Raw genomic sequence first — 17,378 nt, 5'->3', positions numbered from 1 at the left:
TAATAACTTTGATCGTAGCGATTACATTTTATTAAGTATTGAAAGTTGTTTTCTTCGGTGCTGCGTTGCAGCCACCAAAAAGACGAATTCGACAACCTATAATAAGGTGACCTTTGATCGACCTTGAACCCCAAAACGAAGCAAAAATTTACGGACAGTAAGTGCATCGCTTACTGCCAATGTTTCCGGTCAAAATAATGTAATCACCGGGCAGATAGCCTTTTATGTACCGAAATTGGTGTCTGCCACGCAGATATGTACGGTTGAAATCGTAACAACCTATGATTTGAGGAACTCTGAATCTGCGCTACGGAACCAACGCACGAACGCTTTTGATTTAGATTCCGCACTTGCATTAAAAAAGAAACAGTTATTTTACGAATATTTTTCTTCGTCCACGAATCCTCGTATTCTGAGGGCTACAGAAGTTTGAGCAAAATCGTGTGTCCGCGTACAATTTGCGAAGGATGCGCGATTGGTGACTTAGTCCCAAAGTTCTCGGAATACATAACGACAAAAATGGCGGGAATAATCCCTTAAGTGGCGAGCGTTTCCTGTCTTGGGCCACGAGTTTCGTGTAAAAGCGAATCGCGATGGTCGGTGGCGGCCCGACGAAATCTCACGCGGTCGAAGAATCTCACAACCGGCCTATTCATCGCATAGCTGTCCGAAGGTACAAGACTCATCATTATCCGTTGATGAAGAGCATCGAGAACGGTGACGGGCCGCATTCGTTCGCTAAAACAACGCTCCCTTTCAGCTTCTCCCGCCGGCGGTTGAACGGACAGTCATCCAGCTTCACGATAAAGACAGAGGATCGCGTTGTGATGCGGGGTTTAGCTTAGGTTAGGGTTCATCGGAGACGCGAGACGACTCGAGACCGGCCAACAAGGACATCATTATGTCCTTCGATCGAGAGAGAGTCAGTCCGGGGCCAGTTCGCTCGAAGATTAGACCACTCGACTCGATTTCTTTCTTTCGTTTCAGATTATTTTTTCCCCCTTGGTTTCTCTCCGTTCCTTTCGCATTGGCGGAATCGCGGACACCTGCCCGCATCCAATTTCGACGAAACGGGAATTGAGCCACTCCCGATTCGAAATGGTCCCCGACTGGTCCGAAGGAGGGATACTTATCGTGGAACAGGGTGGATCAATTCGAAATACGGAACCTGTCGTGACCAATTCCCGCGGATGAGATTCCCTTTCGAAGTGAAATAGATACTTTCTGGGCCTCGCCCCGTTCCGGGGGACGCCGTCTTTCTCAGTTAATTGGGAATAAATTGGATCCAATCTAATTCGAATTAAGGCTCGAAGTTTTTTTCGCCCTGGCGACGGCCAGGGCCTTTTCTTCGAAAACGAGCGTCGGGGTGTTGGATTTATTCCTACGCCGTTCACTTTATGCTGATTGGAAAGTCCAATAATGGAGTTATTCTTTTAAATTGATACCCGTTCCCCCTTGCCCTTTTTTCCGTTCCTTTGGCATTTTTTCTTTTTGGTTTATCTTCGATCCTCGAACGGAGGAAGGTTCATCTTCCTTTGATGCAACGTGATTGGAGAAAGATCGAATCCGTTCCTTCTTTTTCGGCGGAATTAATGCTGTACGCTCGAAATATTTTTTTAATCTCTTCTCGTGGGAATAGAATCTCGGTTCGGTATTCAATTACTTTTGCTCCTTTTATGCTGCTAGTAATACGATACATTCGTTCTTCGATAGAAAAGCACTGTTCAGTATAATAAGCATATCGCACGCAACAATATCACTTAAACATTCATTAAAACGGTCGCGCAGAATTTCGCTCGGTCCGATGTTCCCTACAATGAACTTACTTACTTCTAGCCCATTTCCAGCGGCGCTCGCCTAATTACCTTATTCAGAACACGACGGGCGCGATACATTTTGTAGTTTACCGCGAAGGGAACAATAAATCACGCGTTTATTCGCCCGTTCGTCGTTCCTTAAAGGCAGAGAAAGAAAGAAGTTCGCCATCAAACGTACGTTTTCAGAGATCAAATCCGAATTTAGCTTCCATTTAATTCGGAGGCAGTTCAGATTAATCTGTCCCATAGAAACGCGCCGTTTTTCATTTCCATCGGGCCGAATGGACGTGCCACCTGTGCATCGTTGAATCCGGTTTTAAAAAGATCCACGCAACATAGGAAGCAACGAGCGGACGAGAAAAGGGGTGGCCAGGGGACAGAGAGGATTCAACCAACGAGGGACCACAATGACCGGTACTTTACTACGCGAGCTAGGACCACCGGCAGTCTCGAATTGAAAACGGGTCCACGCGATGGGGCTTAATTCATCTACAAATCCCATGATTCATGAGGCTGGCCCATGTGAAATCCACCCGGCCGAGTAAAGATCGCTCGCCGGGGCTCGCGGTAGGTTAAAAATCGGAGACTCCGAGAACTCTTTGTCGACGATTCGAGCCTCTGCGGACGCGGCCAAGACGTGACGGATCGATTGAAACCCACGGAGTCGTGGGAAGAACTTTCAATTGCAATCAGCGAAATTCGGTTGGGAGGGAAATTCTTTGATCCTCGCCCGGAAACGATCTTTAGAAATGTCTTTTATACCGAAGACCCCGATACCGAGGCCTCTCGTTGGTTAAGTTTTCAACTTCGGAGCAATATTGAATAAGCCTCCCCTTTCGCTCGTTTCAAAGTATCGGTTTCTTTCTTTTTAGGAAGTCGCTCGAGAAAAGTTACGTGAAAAGCAGCCCGCGATGTCCGATTTATCTCGATCTGTTTTCAATGGACTGCAAACTGTGGTTCTTTCTTCGTAACGAAATAAGAAACGTACGAAATTAACCTTTTTATGGTACTCCGTGCTTACTATTTCAATTTTGTCTTGTTTCACGTGCGTTTCTTGAAATTTAATTAAACCTCTTCCTCGAACGAACTCCTTTTAAACAGTTGATCGTTTTACTACGTTTTAATTATGCTTCCTCCTTGTGACCAGCAGCATTTTATAGCCCATTTTTTATATTTAAGGAAGATTGTAAGTTTAGGGTTAGGTCGCCAAACAGCGATTCGCTGAATCTCATCCTTCCAGTTTGTTTTCTCTACTACTACGTATCATATTTTTACGTACTTAAATTTGTATATTTTTTTCCTCATTATAGCGATAAAGCCGTTAAATGAAAAACGAAAATAATAATGACGCGAGGCGAATTCCAGAGCTGTTCTTGGACCGATAAGATACATTTCGGGGCCCCGGTTTCTTTCAACCGATACTGCTCGAGAGTTCCATTTGCGTCATGGTTTTCGTCTGGGGTCTGATGACGCGCAGATACTGATGCGCGCCTCGTGGGTATCATCCATTTAAGGTGTCTATGCTCGTGTCACGCATAATTGGTAAAAAACCAAGAGACCCTCGATCGGTCTGTTTATCAATTAAGGAATGCATGTTATATCGTCGCAATCATCAATAAAGTGCAATTATTATTTTCAGTGACACAGATACTGTTCTTTCTCTTCGCCTTTCGCTCGTTCCAATTTCCATCTCTCGAATTTCATTTTCATTCCGGCGGGCTTGTCGCAATAATTTCTTTCCGTCCTCCGAAGTCGCTAAGTCAACGTCAAGGGAATTAATTCGAACGATTAAATCGACGATGATATGGCTCATTTCACGGGGAATTAAACTCGAGTGACAATTATCGAGCCGTTTACCAGCTCGAGTAAAGACGTCAATTACGGGAGGCAATCGTTTCCACGATGTGCTCGGCAATGCGCGTTTCATTAACTCCGACTCAATCGTCATTCACAAACATCGTTTCGCTCGTCTGGTTTGCTCGATCGGCACAGTTCCTTTATACGCCAACACAGAAATCATTATTCGGTTAACGGGTAATTCAACGCCGTATAGCTTCACTGATTATGCAAAAAGGATCCGAAGTATCGGCTACGTCGGACTGTCAGATCAAAACGAGTGTTAATTGCCGAGGAATTAATTCAACGACTCTGACTTTCGTCGATCCGTGACACCTTTCGACGTCCAACAGGAATTTTCGCTTACAACTACGTGCAAGATACATAATAATATACTAATTGCGATGTTCGTGCGTGCTTCCTCGGAGAGAAAGGTAAACTTTGAAAATGTACGACTTACAGTTGGAATTAAAAGGAAAACTCAAGCATGACAAGCTAGAAATGCATTCTTGGTAACAGTTTGTAACGTTTGATTTGCCCAAAATTGCCTGGCCGTAATATTTCATCCTAAATAGCATTTTAATGAAATTTCGCCGGAGCCGAGTTCGAAAAGCGTGAAAAATCACCATTTTACGGAACGGTGTAAGTCGTTCAATTCTTAATATCGAGCATTCGAGATTATTGCATCGATAATTCGACGCCATTGACGGCGCCGGCAGTTTACGACGCGCCAAACGTGGAAGTCGCCGCGAAATCGGTTTGTTTCTACCGGAGGCCGTCCGACGTGCCCCGAACCATGGAGATTCACTTAAACCGCGTATGGTGTGACTCTCCTTGTTATTGAAATTAACCGGCGTGTAATCGTTTCGTGGCTGGATGCCTTAAACGGACGGAAGGCGCGAAATCTGCCGTTTGTAGGACGGCCAGCATTACTCCGTGCACCAGCAAGGTGCGAAACCCATATTTGGTGATGCTTCCATATATCTGCGTCCGAGGGCTGAAACGAAACCGACCGGCAATTTCGTTACCGTCGCCTCTTTCTTCCTGTTCTTACCTACCACCGTGATTTTGCTTCGAACTTACTCGCGCGAGAATCTTTTTAAATGGGTCGGACGGTTCATCCATCGTTTGGACATTCTCAGTTAGAATCAAGAAGAAATCGAGAAGCTGCAGTAATGATTCTTAAAATGAACGATGTGATTCGTAAGTTGATTCCAGTTACGCTCATTTTAAGGACCATTACTGTACTCGGTCTTTGAAAAACAAAGCTTTTAAAAAAAACTAATCACGAAGCTATTCAGAGTGACTAATACGTTATTTTTATTTGGAAAAAGAGGCTTCGAAGACGGTTGTTCGCCGTACCCGGTCACGGTTTTCGAAGGAAATCGACGACGCCTCCCGGACGACAAACCCTCAGCACGAACCTCCGGAGAGATTATGATTCAGCGCGACAGCGGCCTTAAAATCGCAATTTTATATCGTTTTTAATGGGATTCGGGCGGGAAGTTTATTGCGCGCGTAACGTTGCTATCTTTATCGATTTCGTATGCATATGAGGTGCTCGGGTAGGGAACGTTCGACTACATTTCTGTCTCATTATCATCCTAAAAGTGACGGTACCTCTATCTGGCGCTGTTAATTGCCCGGTTCGTCAGGCTGTTCACAGTTCCGCGGGCTTGACCATACCTCTGTTTACGCGATTATGCTTGATTAAGCGGCGTCGCTTGAAAGAGGAGTCTGTTAATCGGACAAAAAACCACTCGCAGCAGGCGGTCATTACGCGCGAAATTCATGGTCGTGCTTCCTCGTCGCTTCCAGCTTCGGCGAAATCCGCGCCGGGTACGCGACGAAAGGGGCGCGCTAATGAGAAGCGCGATTCCTCTGATTAGAGGAAACGCTCGTCGCTGAGGACCACCTACGGGGTACGCGCGAAAATCTTTTCCCTTTTGCGCGGAGACGAGACCAGATGTTTCGGTGCGCCTTCGTCGTCGTCTCGGTGAGCATGGTCACCGGACGGTGTCATAATCTCGGGGCTTTACTTACGACCAGCTGGCTAATTTGCTGGCGGAGGACGCGTGCACACGGTGCTCCGCCACCGAACGGATAATACGGATACCCGAGGACGATAAAAGTAGAAAGCCAGGAGGCGTTAAAGGGGAACAGAGAGACTTTAATGGCCTCGCGTAACGCGGATCACAAGGCCGGCCTCTTTATGGGATAAATCGTTTTATTGTGGCCGCTGGAGAGCATTGAACGCGTCGGAAAAGCTGCCCGAGCTATATAGGGTGCGAAAAGGAAAGGTGTCGTATCTTTCGTTAAATGCCTTTCCGGGCGAATCGTTCCCGTGAATGATACTTGGAAGCAAACTGCGGCGATTTCTGAACATCGACTCAGCCGAGGCGTGTTGGGAACAAGTTTAAAGGATCCTCTGGAGGCTGTTGAAGGTTCCCTAGGCGGTCGAACCACTTGCAATAGCTTTCAATACGTTTCAGCTGGTGGCTTCGTACCAATTATAGATCGTGAGAATCATTCGAGGGCTACAGTCGATTTAATTAAATAATATATCTACATAAATTGAGAAGTTGAGTACTAGGTTGATTCATACTTCTCAACAGTTTTGCAACACTGTACAGGCGTAGAGTAATATTTTTCAATTTCTCAATTTAACGAAACGGAGTCTTCGATCAGGCGCGGAAGAAAAGACCTCCGACGAATAACGTCGAACGAAACTGAGGATTCCGTAGCCTCCGCCGGGAGCGTAGTTCATTCAGAAAAGTATCATTCAAGCCCGGCACTTCCCCTTTCTGGAAGTCATGTCCCGCAGCCAGGAGTTTCGCAGTAGCAGGAAGTTCCTGGAAAGTTTCTCGCCGAACAATCCGGGCCCTCCGGCTCGGATTGTCCACTCTTGCACGATTCAAAGCTAACTCTAAACCCTTTCCTCGCGTTTCCGATCCATTGGAAGCGGTAACCGGTAGCCCCCAGCGCCGGGGGCACAGTCCCATTCATAAACTTATGGAAAGTACAATGGTTCGGCTAACTTGGCACGCCTATCCGGCGCGGTTATCTAGGCAAATCCTCCGAGTGAAATACTGGCGGGTTTCATTGAGCGAAGCCACCGAGCAATTTCATGGCGGCATTGAGTACTCTAAGGTGACACTTGGCTCGGTGAATTGGCAGGAAGCCCGTGCCGCTTAACTCCTCTTTCAATGAGATTATCACCGGCTACTCGGCCAACTACGTTCGCATTGTCGCCCGGAGTCGCCGCCGATGGAGCCCTTCCTCGCGATTGGCGAACGCTGCGGGCTCTCGCACCGAGTCTTTTTCGCAAGATCGATCCCCGTTCAGAACGTCTCGAGTGGATCCACGGATAGGCAGGTGTCGCGTACGGTTGTCGCGAGACCACTCCGACTCTGCAACGTTCGATTCTCTAGACACTTGCGCGAGATTTGATCTGGCGCTTTGCATTCAGCCCGTCGCTGGCCAGACTTCGTTCCCAAGAATAATTTATACGTCAAACGCGACGGCTCGTGGGCGACCAATAAAACGTTTTAGAGCCTTCGGATTTACGCCGACGAACGAGGCTCGTTCGATTAACGAAGAGAAAACCGGCAAAAAGACTGGAGCCTGTTGGTTTGTGAAATAATGGACATGATCACAATTGTATATCCACAACACTTTATGTGCAAAGAGAGACGTGTTTAACTGCCGACAACGTGCACAGCACTTTTATAAAGCCTACATGGTACCAATACAATGTTTATTGTATGAAAATAGATGTCACGATTAGTCCCATGCTCGAATTTTAAGTAATTGCAGTAATGATTCTTAAAGTGAAAATATAAATGTCTGCTGGTGTCGTTCATTTTACGAATGATTACTGCTCAGACGAAGCGTCGTTTGTCGTTGATCGATGTAATTAAAAGTGTTTTCCGACGAAGAGTTCTACGGTTTACGGAGGAAGAAAGCGTGCATCGTTCGAAGAGCGTGGTTACGTGTGACAATATACCGTGTATAGCCACAAAACTGGCTCGAAATCGATAAGCTCGTGGAGCAACGTGTTCGGCGCTCTTAAACGGAGAACGGCATTAGTACGCCTGCGCTCGACTCGAAGTGAGAAGAAAAAAGGACAAGGGCACGCACCACTAATTCACTTAGCTTGCCGCGTTTCTCGCGCCAGTCATTATTCTAGTTCGTACGACGATGATTATGCGGTCAGTTGATCTGGTGCTAAACGCGCTAAGCGAGAGAGCCCCGCGATAAATGGCCGCCGTTGGTTCGACTTTGTCGTCCATTAGAGCCCTGCACCGCATCTCCTATGTAAACAGGCCACGGCTCTTTCAAAAGTAGTGCTAACAATGAGCAAACGAACCACGCAGACGAAACAGGAAGTCCACGCTGCTCGATCGATCGTCTTTAGCAATCGCCGGATTCCTCGAGTCGAAATCGCGGCTTTAAATCTCATTTTCCGAATTAATTGACGCCTTAATTGATTCCATATTTATCAGTTCGCTCGGAATTCTCGAATTTAGTGTACGGGGCTCAAAACTCTGCAGCACCGTCGTCAGTCGAGTCGAAGCAAAGTAGAACAGTTTATCTTATTCAGTGTTCGGTTAATAACAACTTCATCTTAATGGATTTAATCTTCATTACTTTGCTTATCTTCGTGACTGGGATATGCAATTCCCCAGTTTACATATGGCGTTAATAAGATTATTTAAAGTCGTTTTTCGCGAAAGGATACTTCTCAAACTGGTTAACGGTTTGTAATGTCCACCAGATTGAGACGCTCGGTTAGGGCCAAGCTGTCGTAACTTGAAGGACAGGTAGGGGCAATTAAATCGCTCTTATCTCTTGCTCGAAACCAAATTCACTTGGATTATATTTATATTGGAGAAAAGAGTAAGAGACGGGGAGAGACAGAGACACGATCGATACGAGTAGAGAACTATGAAAGCAAACGAGAAACTCCGTTAGAATATAGTAATATTTGGTCGTCATAATTCCAATTGCAATTTCAAATAAAGGAGTTAACAACTAATATCAACAATAAAAATATAACTAAAATTCATTTTGAAGAATCGATTAGATTCGGATACCATCGACGACGTACTCTTTCTTCACAGCAGAGTGTTCTTCCTATCCGGACCCGAGGGAAGTCTCCCAAGTAAACAGTTTCTTCCACGCGACCGAAACGACGGACTGGTGTAGCAAACAAATAAAAAACAGAAAGCAATATACACGGTCATATAACATTTTCAACTCTGTTTTCTGCTATAAATTTACCCCTGTAAGCGTCGACACGCAATTAAGAATCACTCTGTACTCGAAGAAGATAGCACTCGGCTTCGTTCGAACTTTTCATTCCTTCAATCTTCTACACGAGAATTTGTAATAATTCTGGTCTCCTGTCGGTAAATAATTTATGATCGGAATAAAAACTCGATCGTTCGGAGGCGCGTTTCGTTTGGCATTCGGCCAGTCCAATTACGCGTTACCAATCATCGGCGTTCGGAGCGCCCGATCCGACCATCGGGCTAACACTTTTATTGCCAATATTATCATACGTATATATCTGAACCCGAACGGGTGTCTTATCGTAACGAATGCGCGTGTTGGTTGGGAATTAATCGATTTAACACGATTCCCCGAACTGACGGCGGATGTGTTAACGAGCCGTGTGTCGCAGATAACATCGGACACGGTTTCTCGTCGGCGCTCACGAATTATAATTGGTCCGTAATTAATGACACTGTCGATATTGACAGGTGGACCGAGCTCGGAGCGGCGCGGCGTTCCCGTGAGCAGCGCGAATTACGCGGCCCGGCTGCGCCCCTTGATCCCTTTTTCAGGCTCTGCTTATTTTCAGACTTAATTACCTCGGATGTTACAGCATAATCACCGATCGCGGCGCGGATCGATCCGGAGATATCCGAGTCCGACTCACCGGCGGCCGTTTACGAGCGTGCACGCACCTTTAAAAAAAGAATCGTGGCTACCTGCTTTTGCGGTTGACCGATCGAAAATTATTCGAGAAATTATCTGACGAGGGACGCGCCGCGATCGCCGGCCAAAACGAAAATGCTGTTAAAAGGAATCCCGAACTTTCCAGCGTTTATGGCTTCCGTTTACTGTCCAGTATCCGAGGATTTAATTGGACAATCTTTCGGTCGCGATCGTCGCTCGGCCCTACCGATTCGCTTATGTTCCGAGGCAGCGCGCGCTCGCTTTATCAAAACTAAGGAGCCTAATTATTTAGATCGAAGACCGCGGTTTAATTGGAATATTTCCGTTTTTGCTCTGTTTACTCATTAGCGATTACTATTAACATGGATAATCGGTCGTCGCGCGTGACGATCGACGATTAAATTAATCGTTAGCATCCTGCGAGCATCGGGGGATTAAAGTAATGGTTGTTCCTCGGCGGCGTCGTGTCGACATCGTCAATTTCTTTTGCGCGCGTTTGAGAAATTCTGTTACGTAAGAACGTATTGCTGATGACTCGTTTTGACATTCGAGATTGTAATAAAATTACAGAAAATTTTAGCGCACGATCAATGCCCATTCACGATCGTTTTATCGACGCGTTGTTTGGAAAATAAATAGATTCAGGAAGATTGACGTACACATTTGTCTTATTGTTCGTATCATAATACTTATTATTCACTAATGATACTTGTCCGTGGCGCTTTGTTCATAAAAATGCACGTGTATGAGTGTGGAGTTTGATTGTTTGTGTGTGAAATGCGTGGTTGGTCGATAGACCGATCGATACAAATGGTTCGAACGTATTCCGGACCTTAAATATTCACAAGTAAAAATTAATTACAAAGAGAAGGACGGGAATATCGATACGATCGTATATTTCTTTTTTTTTTTTTGTTTCGTTGGTATCAAACCGAAGAGAAAGACGTGAAATGAACGTATATGTACAACATTATGCGATACAATGCGTTCGGTTTCGATAACAGTTAAAAAACCTATTTTAATCGATATATAATATTTAACAAACACAGCCCGCAGTCATGAAACATAATTGTCAACGAATATCGTTTGATTTGAGTTCCGAACGTGTTTCATGCGATTCCCACAATATACTTAAAATACGTTAACATATTCTCTACTAATACGATTTTCGAAGAGCTTAAAATACTTTGCGATGTGAGCTAACTACGACTAAAAAAAAGGAAACGTAAAACGTACTTTCACGCTGCGATTATCTCTAGATGTAGCAGCTGCTATGTCTAAAATATTTCGACCCATTGCAGTAGAAATGGGGATTCGTTTGATTTTACACTCGCTTTGGTTACATTGAAAATCGTCCATGAATCGAGATCTACGTTTAAATTTATTTTTTAAAAGTCAAGATTTGTGAGGGTGATTTAAAAACTTGGGGTTTCCAGTAGCAGCGATTTGGGTACCTTTTCGAAGGTAAGCTCGAACGATAAGAGTTACTAAACTTTGATTTTTCCTTCGCGTCTTCCCCCCTTTTTTATAAAATATAAGATTGGGTTGAAGGATCAGCATTGAATCATAGATCAACCCTCTTGGGGAAAACATTGGAATTATTTACTATTTAAGAAATGGAATTGCATTGAAAAACCTACCCCTGTATTCTCATTCCACATATTTTGGGCTGGCCAAAAAGTAATTACATTTCTCCCAATAGCATGACCTGTACCGTCGTTGAGTAGATAAATGAAACGATTCCACCAAAGGAAAGCGTCCAGAATCGGGATAACATTAGACATTCATTTCGTTCTTTGAAAACGTGTTAATTCGCGAATCAGAAAAAAAGATTATTACTTTTTGGCGAACCCAATAACGCATCTTCGTAAAAGGAAATTTCTTTTCAATTTTGATTTTTACAAGTTACTTTGAACGAGTAAACGAAGGTAGTTGAAAATTCGAGGAAAAATTGGGGGGTGGTTACGGATAACCGGAACAACCCTTTAAGGAGAACTCGTGGGGTTCGTAGGAATTTTTCACGAACGATTACAACTGCAAAAGGCGAACGCTCTAATTCCCTTCGCTTGGAGGGAACGGACACACCGATTATCGCGCAACGATCAACGACAACGAAGGGACAACGTGTCCCGTTGATAGGGGCACGCGCTATCGGCTCACATCGCGGCGAAACTGTCGAATAATGACGCCCGTTAAATCGGGTACACCGAGAGAGACTTGCATGGAAAAGATTTATTCATCAAAAAAGCGCGATACACGTTTTACAATGCGCATCGACGAGGGACAACGATTATGACTATCGTATATGATGTATACTCGGCCTAAAATCGATTGATATCGGTAAATGACTTAATAAATTCCGTTAATATCACAACACAATTACATTTCCCCGTTCACTTGATCTCGTACGCACCGAGGTTACCCTTGCGCCTCCTGTAGACGGTCGGCCCGTTCGTGGGATTCCCCTGGACGATCGTGCGTTTCACGTTCGTCCGGTACTCGTCCTCGTACGCGTGCAGATACAAGTTCTTTAGAAATATTTGATTATCCAGCTCCGGCAGCGGCAGGAATCGCTTCGAGCGACTCTGTTGCTGCGCCTCCAGCTCGTTGAACGTGAACTGGCTGTTCTTCTCATCATCGTAGACCCTCGATCGCTTGGTGATCTTCTGCGTGCTTCTCGTCGACGATCCGACGTTGTTCCGCGGATCGTTCAGGGACAGCAGCCTTCTCTTCTGACGCGGAGGCTCGGTGTCCTCGGAGGCGTTTCGTATTCGCTTGCTGCGGTGCTTTGGTGCTCCTTCTTTGGCAAGTATCTCGTTGTCCAGCACCGAGGACTCGTTACCGGGCATCGTCGAGGATCGATTATCGCGCGATTCGATCTCCCTCGGCGTCGGCAGAGTCGTGGTAGCGGCGCTGGTCGTCGACGCGATCGGCGACGTCTCTGTAGCGGCGATAGTCGTCAGCGACGACGCGGCCGTCGATGCCTCGGTCGCGGTCGTCTCTTCCGTGCCGTTCAATTTAGCTTCAATGATATGTTTGAAGAAAACGTACATCTCGCCCACGGTGAACATGGTGCCGTTTCTCACGGTAAACTTGTCAATCTTCATCTTTTTGATCAGCTCTTCGGTCGCGTTACGCGCCTCCAGCATGGACAGCTTCTCCGTCACGTAACAATTGAGGAACTCGTAGAACCCTTTGTAGTAGTTCTTCCTGTGCTTCTTCTTCTCTTTGGACTTCTTGGACTTGTCAACGTGCAACGGGCCGTTCTTCTTCTTCGAGTCCTTGCGATTCTGCTTCTCCTTCCAGCGCATCGATTTATTGTAGAACCTCATGATACGTTCGAATTCGCGTTTCAATTTTACGAACTCCCTCTGGTTTCTTATCTCGAACTCTGATCGTCCCCTGCCGGAACCGTTCCTACGGGACTCCGACAGATCCACGTGGAAGAAGTTCTTGCTCATTGCATTCAAAAGATCGTGCATGCTGCCGTTCGTCAGGTTGTTCGACTGTCTCGCATCGATGCGCTGCAGCTTCCGGTAAACGATCTTCAGGAAATCGATCATCTTCTCCTCGCGGAGACGCGATCGGTTCCCATGGCCGGGGTGCTTCTTCCACGACAACGGATCCGCGGTCGCGTTGATGTCGTGACGACTCGCGTTCGAGCTCTTCGCCTCGATCTTGTGTTTCCCGTGCTCCTTGCCCTTGTTCATCTCCAGATGCAGCAGCTTCTTGTCGATCTTCCGGAAGAACTCGATGAATTTCCTGGGGAAAAAATATTTTCTGCATTTAAGTTTGCACCGCGGCTGCCAACGAATTTGCAACTCACCGATAACTCAGAGTCAGATCCTCGTCGTTGGTAGACCTCCTGCGTCTGCTCCAGCGTAGCCTAGGGTGCTGTCCAGGAATGCACTTGGGCAACGCCTTGGGGCTCCAGTTTCCGCCGATGCAAGTGGCCCCGGTAGGGCCTTCATCCAACACGTAACCCTTGTCGCAGTCGTACATGATCTGTTTGTTGTTCACGACCTTCTTAACGTAGGGCCTGTAGTCGTAAACCCCCATGTTGCCGACGAGAAAGACCTTTCCGTTCTCGATGAAGCCGGGGAACGGGCAGAAGACCTGGATGCATCGCGGTATGTCTCCGGTCCAGTTCCCGTACCGACACTCGACCGATTTCGAGGCGTTCATCGGGCCACCCCCGATTAGAGCGAAGCCATCTTTGCACTTGAAGACAGCCTTCATTCCGTGATCGGTTTTAGGCGCGATCACCATGCCGTTTTTCGGCACCTTCGGCATCTGCTTGCATCTGGCCGGCGAACAACTAGGCACTATCGACCAGGTACCGTTGTTGCACTTCACCGGGGTGCTGTTCGCCGCAAATTCGTAATTCTGCACGCAATTGACGAGCAACCGTTCGCCGTGCTCCACCACGGTCACGTTGTTGATGTGGTCTTTGTCGTCGCTGGCCACGGTTATGTTCCCGTATTCTATTTGCGGTACCACGCACGGCGCGAGACACTGCGGCAACGGGTAGCTCCATTTCCCATCAGCCTGGCAGATAGACGAACTGTTCCCCTCGAGTTTCATGTGAACGTTGCACCGGAAAATGATGCTGACCCCCAGCCCGGTGCCTGTCGGAAAACGTACAATTAATCCTCGAACGGCCCGACCGCGTCTACGACACATTGGATCGTTTTATAAAGCGCCTCGTTTATTTTTACAAGACGTAATTTATTTATAATACGACCGAGTACTTTTTTTACGCGTCTTCCGACTCACCCCCCTCGCTATTCTCAATCCAGCCGTTATACAGAACACCAGGTTCACGGCAATTAATTTCCTGGCAAGTGGGCATCTTTCCAGTCCATTTTCTGTCAGCGCCGCACCGTCTGGTACCCGCGCCGACCACCGTGTACCCATAATCGCACTCGTAATGCACGATGGAATTATACGCGTACGAGGTGTACACCGCCTTCCCTTTTACTGGATTATCCGGCTTAGGGCATTCCACTGTGGTGACCTGAAGAGGAAAACATTTCCCCGTCGAAATGTCTGCGGAACAGGGCGTAAACGCGACTCTGGCGAACGAGGAATATTTATGTTCGGCTTACTTGAACGCATTGCGGCGACTCTTTCGGGGTCCATGTGCCGTCCGCCAAACAGAGCTTCTCGGCTTTGCCAACTAATTCGTATCCGTCCGCGCAGTGGTACGACACGCGGCAGTCGTACGTGTAACACTCGCCTTAAAAAGAAATAAACTCGTCCCGTTAGATGCGATCTACAGTAATGGTTCATAAATCGAACGTCGCTTCGAGGTTGACGCGTTCATTTTTCGCACAGCGGAGACGAAATTCGACACCAGTAATTCGATATCGTTGAGCCCCTTTTTTTTGTCGTAGTCGATAACCGAAGAAAAGAACAGCGAATGAGAAAAAAGCATTGTCTTTTATACGAATCGACGACACTCAAGTTTGTATCGTTCTTTAAATGTCGTTTTACACGCTTTAAACGATGCCCTTCACTGGATTTTGGGGTATCCCCCAAGTTGGGATAGAAAAGTTCAATTTACGAATCATTACTGTATCTGTAGAAACTCTTCGTACAACACAGTGTGCCGGATCGAGAAATTTAGCGACGCTTTTGAATAAACATTTAGTCAAAGCGTTGCAGTCTTTGAGCTACTGTAACTTTGTGAAAAGGAGTTGTAAAACAATCTCTCTGAGGCGATTTTAAGAGTCGAGCCATGTACCTTCGCGTCGTTAAGTTGAATTTGCTCGATGACCCTTTTACACAGAAAAATGTTTCAAATTCAAACGGCTCCCAGACGTTTAAAACACTTTTTACTCAAATAAGATTACCATACATTTAAAGACCGAAACCTGCCTTTTATAACGAGCCCCTTAAAAGTTGATGTTTCTAACTTTTTTGCTGTTTTATTCCACTTTGAACGAGGAACTCTTTCAGCAGCAGTAAATAATGTACTCCGACAGGAGTGCACTTCACCTACTCGAGGGTTAATATTAAAATTTAGAAGTTAGCGGACGAACTTCGTTCCTTTTCGAAATTGTACATCGCGTGAAAGTAGAAAGTCACATAACAGCGTTGTTCTAGGATTATTAGTTTAGGAATTTTCTGGCGCGGCTACCACGAGTGTTGGAAACCATTTGAATTCCGGAAACTGTTTAATAAACATGCTTCGCGTCTGTTTATTCTCGTTGTGAGTAACCTGTATGCTTCCTGGTTCAACAATTTCAATTATTATATTAAATATTCTATACAATTGTGTCTGTACGAGAAAATAACGAAATAATATCTTTACTAAACTGTTAGCAAACTTTCTTGCATATTTCTTTTTTAAATCTAGTTTCTAAACAATTCTGTATTTTGTCTAAACACATGTTATTTTTTGTAAAAGTACACGAAACTAGTTTCTAAAACCAGTATACTCAATAGTTGACAAATTTCGTGGAAATCGGGGGTTCGTTCCATGAAAACAATACGTACCGGCGTGCCAACCGTTGGCGATGTCGACCGGGGACCCGCAACTTTGGGGCTTGCAGGTGATGTTGGGCCCAAACCAGGTAGCAGGAGCACCCTCCAACAACAAGCACTTGGCTTTTGTAACTCCGGTGGTGACGTAGCCGTGGTTGCAGAAGTACTGTACGGCAGTGTCCAGGTCGAAGGTCTTCTGCTCGGCAAGAGCGTTATGCTGCGCGTTTATCACTTTTGGCGGCTGCGAGCAAAATGACATGGGGTCCTTTTTGCAGGAAGGCGTCGCGCCGGTCCAGTTACCGTCAGCCCTGCACGTTCTCTCGCTGAGACCGACGATAAAGTAATCGGGATCGCAGGTGTAATGGGCCCGATCGCCGAAGAATCCCCCGGTGACTGTCATCACGCCGTGCGGTATCTCGGTGAGAGTCGGGCATTCCTTTTCTGGTTTGATACAAGACATTCCGCAAGCACCGTCGCATCTGCATTTTTTCTTCTTGCTTTTGCAATCCTCGTCGGTGGAGCACTTTCTCAAACACTCCTGGCCGAGGAGCTCCGCTTGTTTCTCGTCGCGCGGGCACATCGCCGACGGCGAGTTGCGCGGGTTCTTGTAGATACGTCCGTCGTCGTCCACCTCCGGTCTGGTCTGATAGGACGAGTCGTCGTCCTCGTCGTCGTCGTCGAAGTCATCGTCGTCGTCGTCGTCGTCGTCCTCCGCTGCCTGTTGCCGCAGCTTCGACTCGGAGGCGAGGAACAGGGCGCACAGGAAGAGCAACAGAAGAACAGCACTGGGTCTCATTATCGTAGTCTTTGATGAACGAGCACGTAAACCGACACGTACCGCGCGAATCGACGCCGCGTTTACATGACCGACGTCCGCATCGCGTCTGATCGGCTACCACGGTTTACAGCGGCGAATCGAGTCTCTCCGGCGTGTAACGATGGTCCATCGAGGTCTTCCGTTCCGGAAGCTACGCTCACAGCACCAGTATCATCTCGCGTCTCCGCCGAGGACGACGTCGTTTCTCTCGCGACCGTGACTATTAATCGAGTCTGCCTCTTCGGCGTCCAGGAGGATTAGGACGGTGTCTCTCTCTCCGTCTCGTTCGCCGCCTCTCTGTTCCCCTAACTCCGCGCGATTTTTTTCCTTATTGTGCGGACTGCGGCCCCGTGCTGCCGGGAATTCGCGGATACTCGCGCATCTCTGCACGCGCATTCGGCCTGTTCAATACATCTCCTCACTCGTGCAGCTTCCAGCAGATGGCGAGAGACAGG

General features: G+C 46.7%; 1 protein-coding gene across 1 annotated transcript; it reads right to left on the bottom strand.

Annotated features, from left to right (window-relative positions):
• Positions 1–11,031: 11,031 nt before the first annotated feature.
• LOC122400968 lies at positions 11,032–17,065 on the bottom strand. The gene is made up of 5 exons (XM_043402781.1): positions 16,119–17,065; positions 14,726–14,856; positions 14,394–14,634; positions 13,444–14,245; positions 11,032–13,379 (listed from the first exon to the last, which is right to left on the bottom strand). Exons 1-5 carry the CDS (start codon positions 16,900–16,902, stop codon positions 12,011–12,013), a joined length of 3,327 nt encoding a protein of 1,108 aa, XP_043258716.1. The 5' UTR covers positions 16,903–17,065; the 3' UTR covers positions 11,032–12,010.
• Between the last annotated feature and the right edge of the window lie 313 nt (positions 17,066–17,378).

This window comes from Colletes gigas, unplaced genomic scaffold (genome assembly GCF_013123115.1).
Source record: "Colletes gigas isolate AHSC1104 unplaced genomic scaffold, ASM1312311v1 Colletes_gigas_Sc00021, whole genome shotgun sequence".
In the NCBI taxonomy this organism is placed as follows: Eukaryota; Metazoa; Arthropoda; class Insecta; order Hymenoptera; family Colletidae; genus Colletes; species Colletes gigas.
This window is presented reverse-complemented; position numbering and strand designations above follow the sequence as displayed.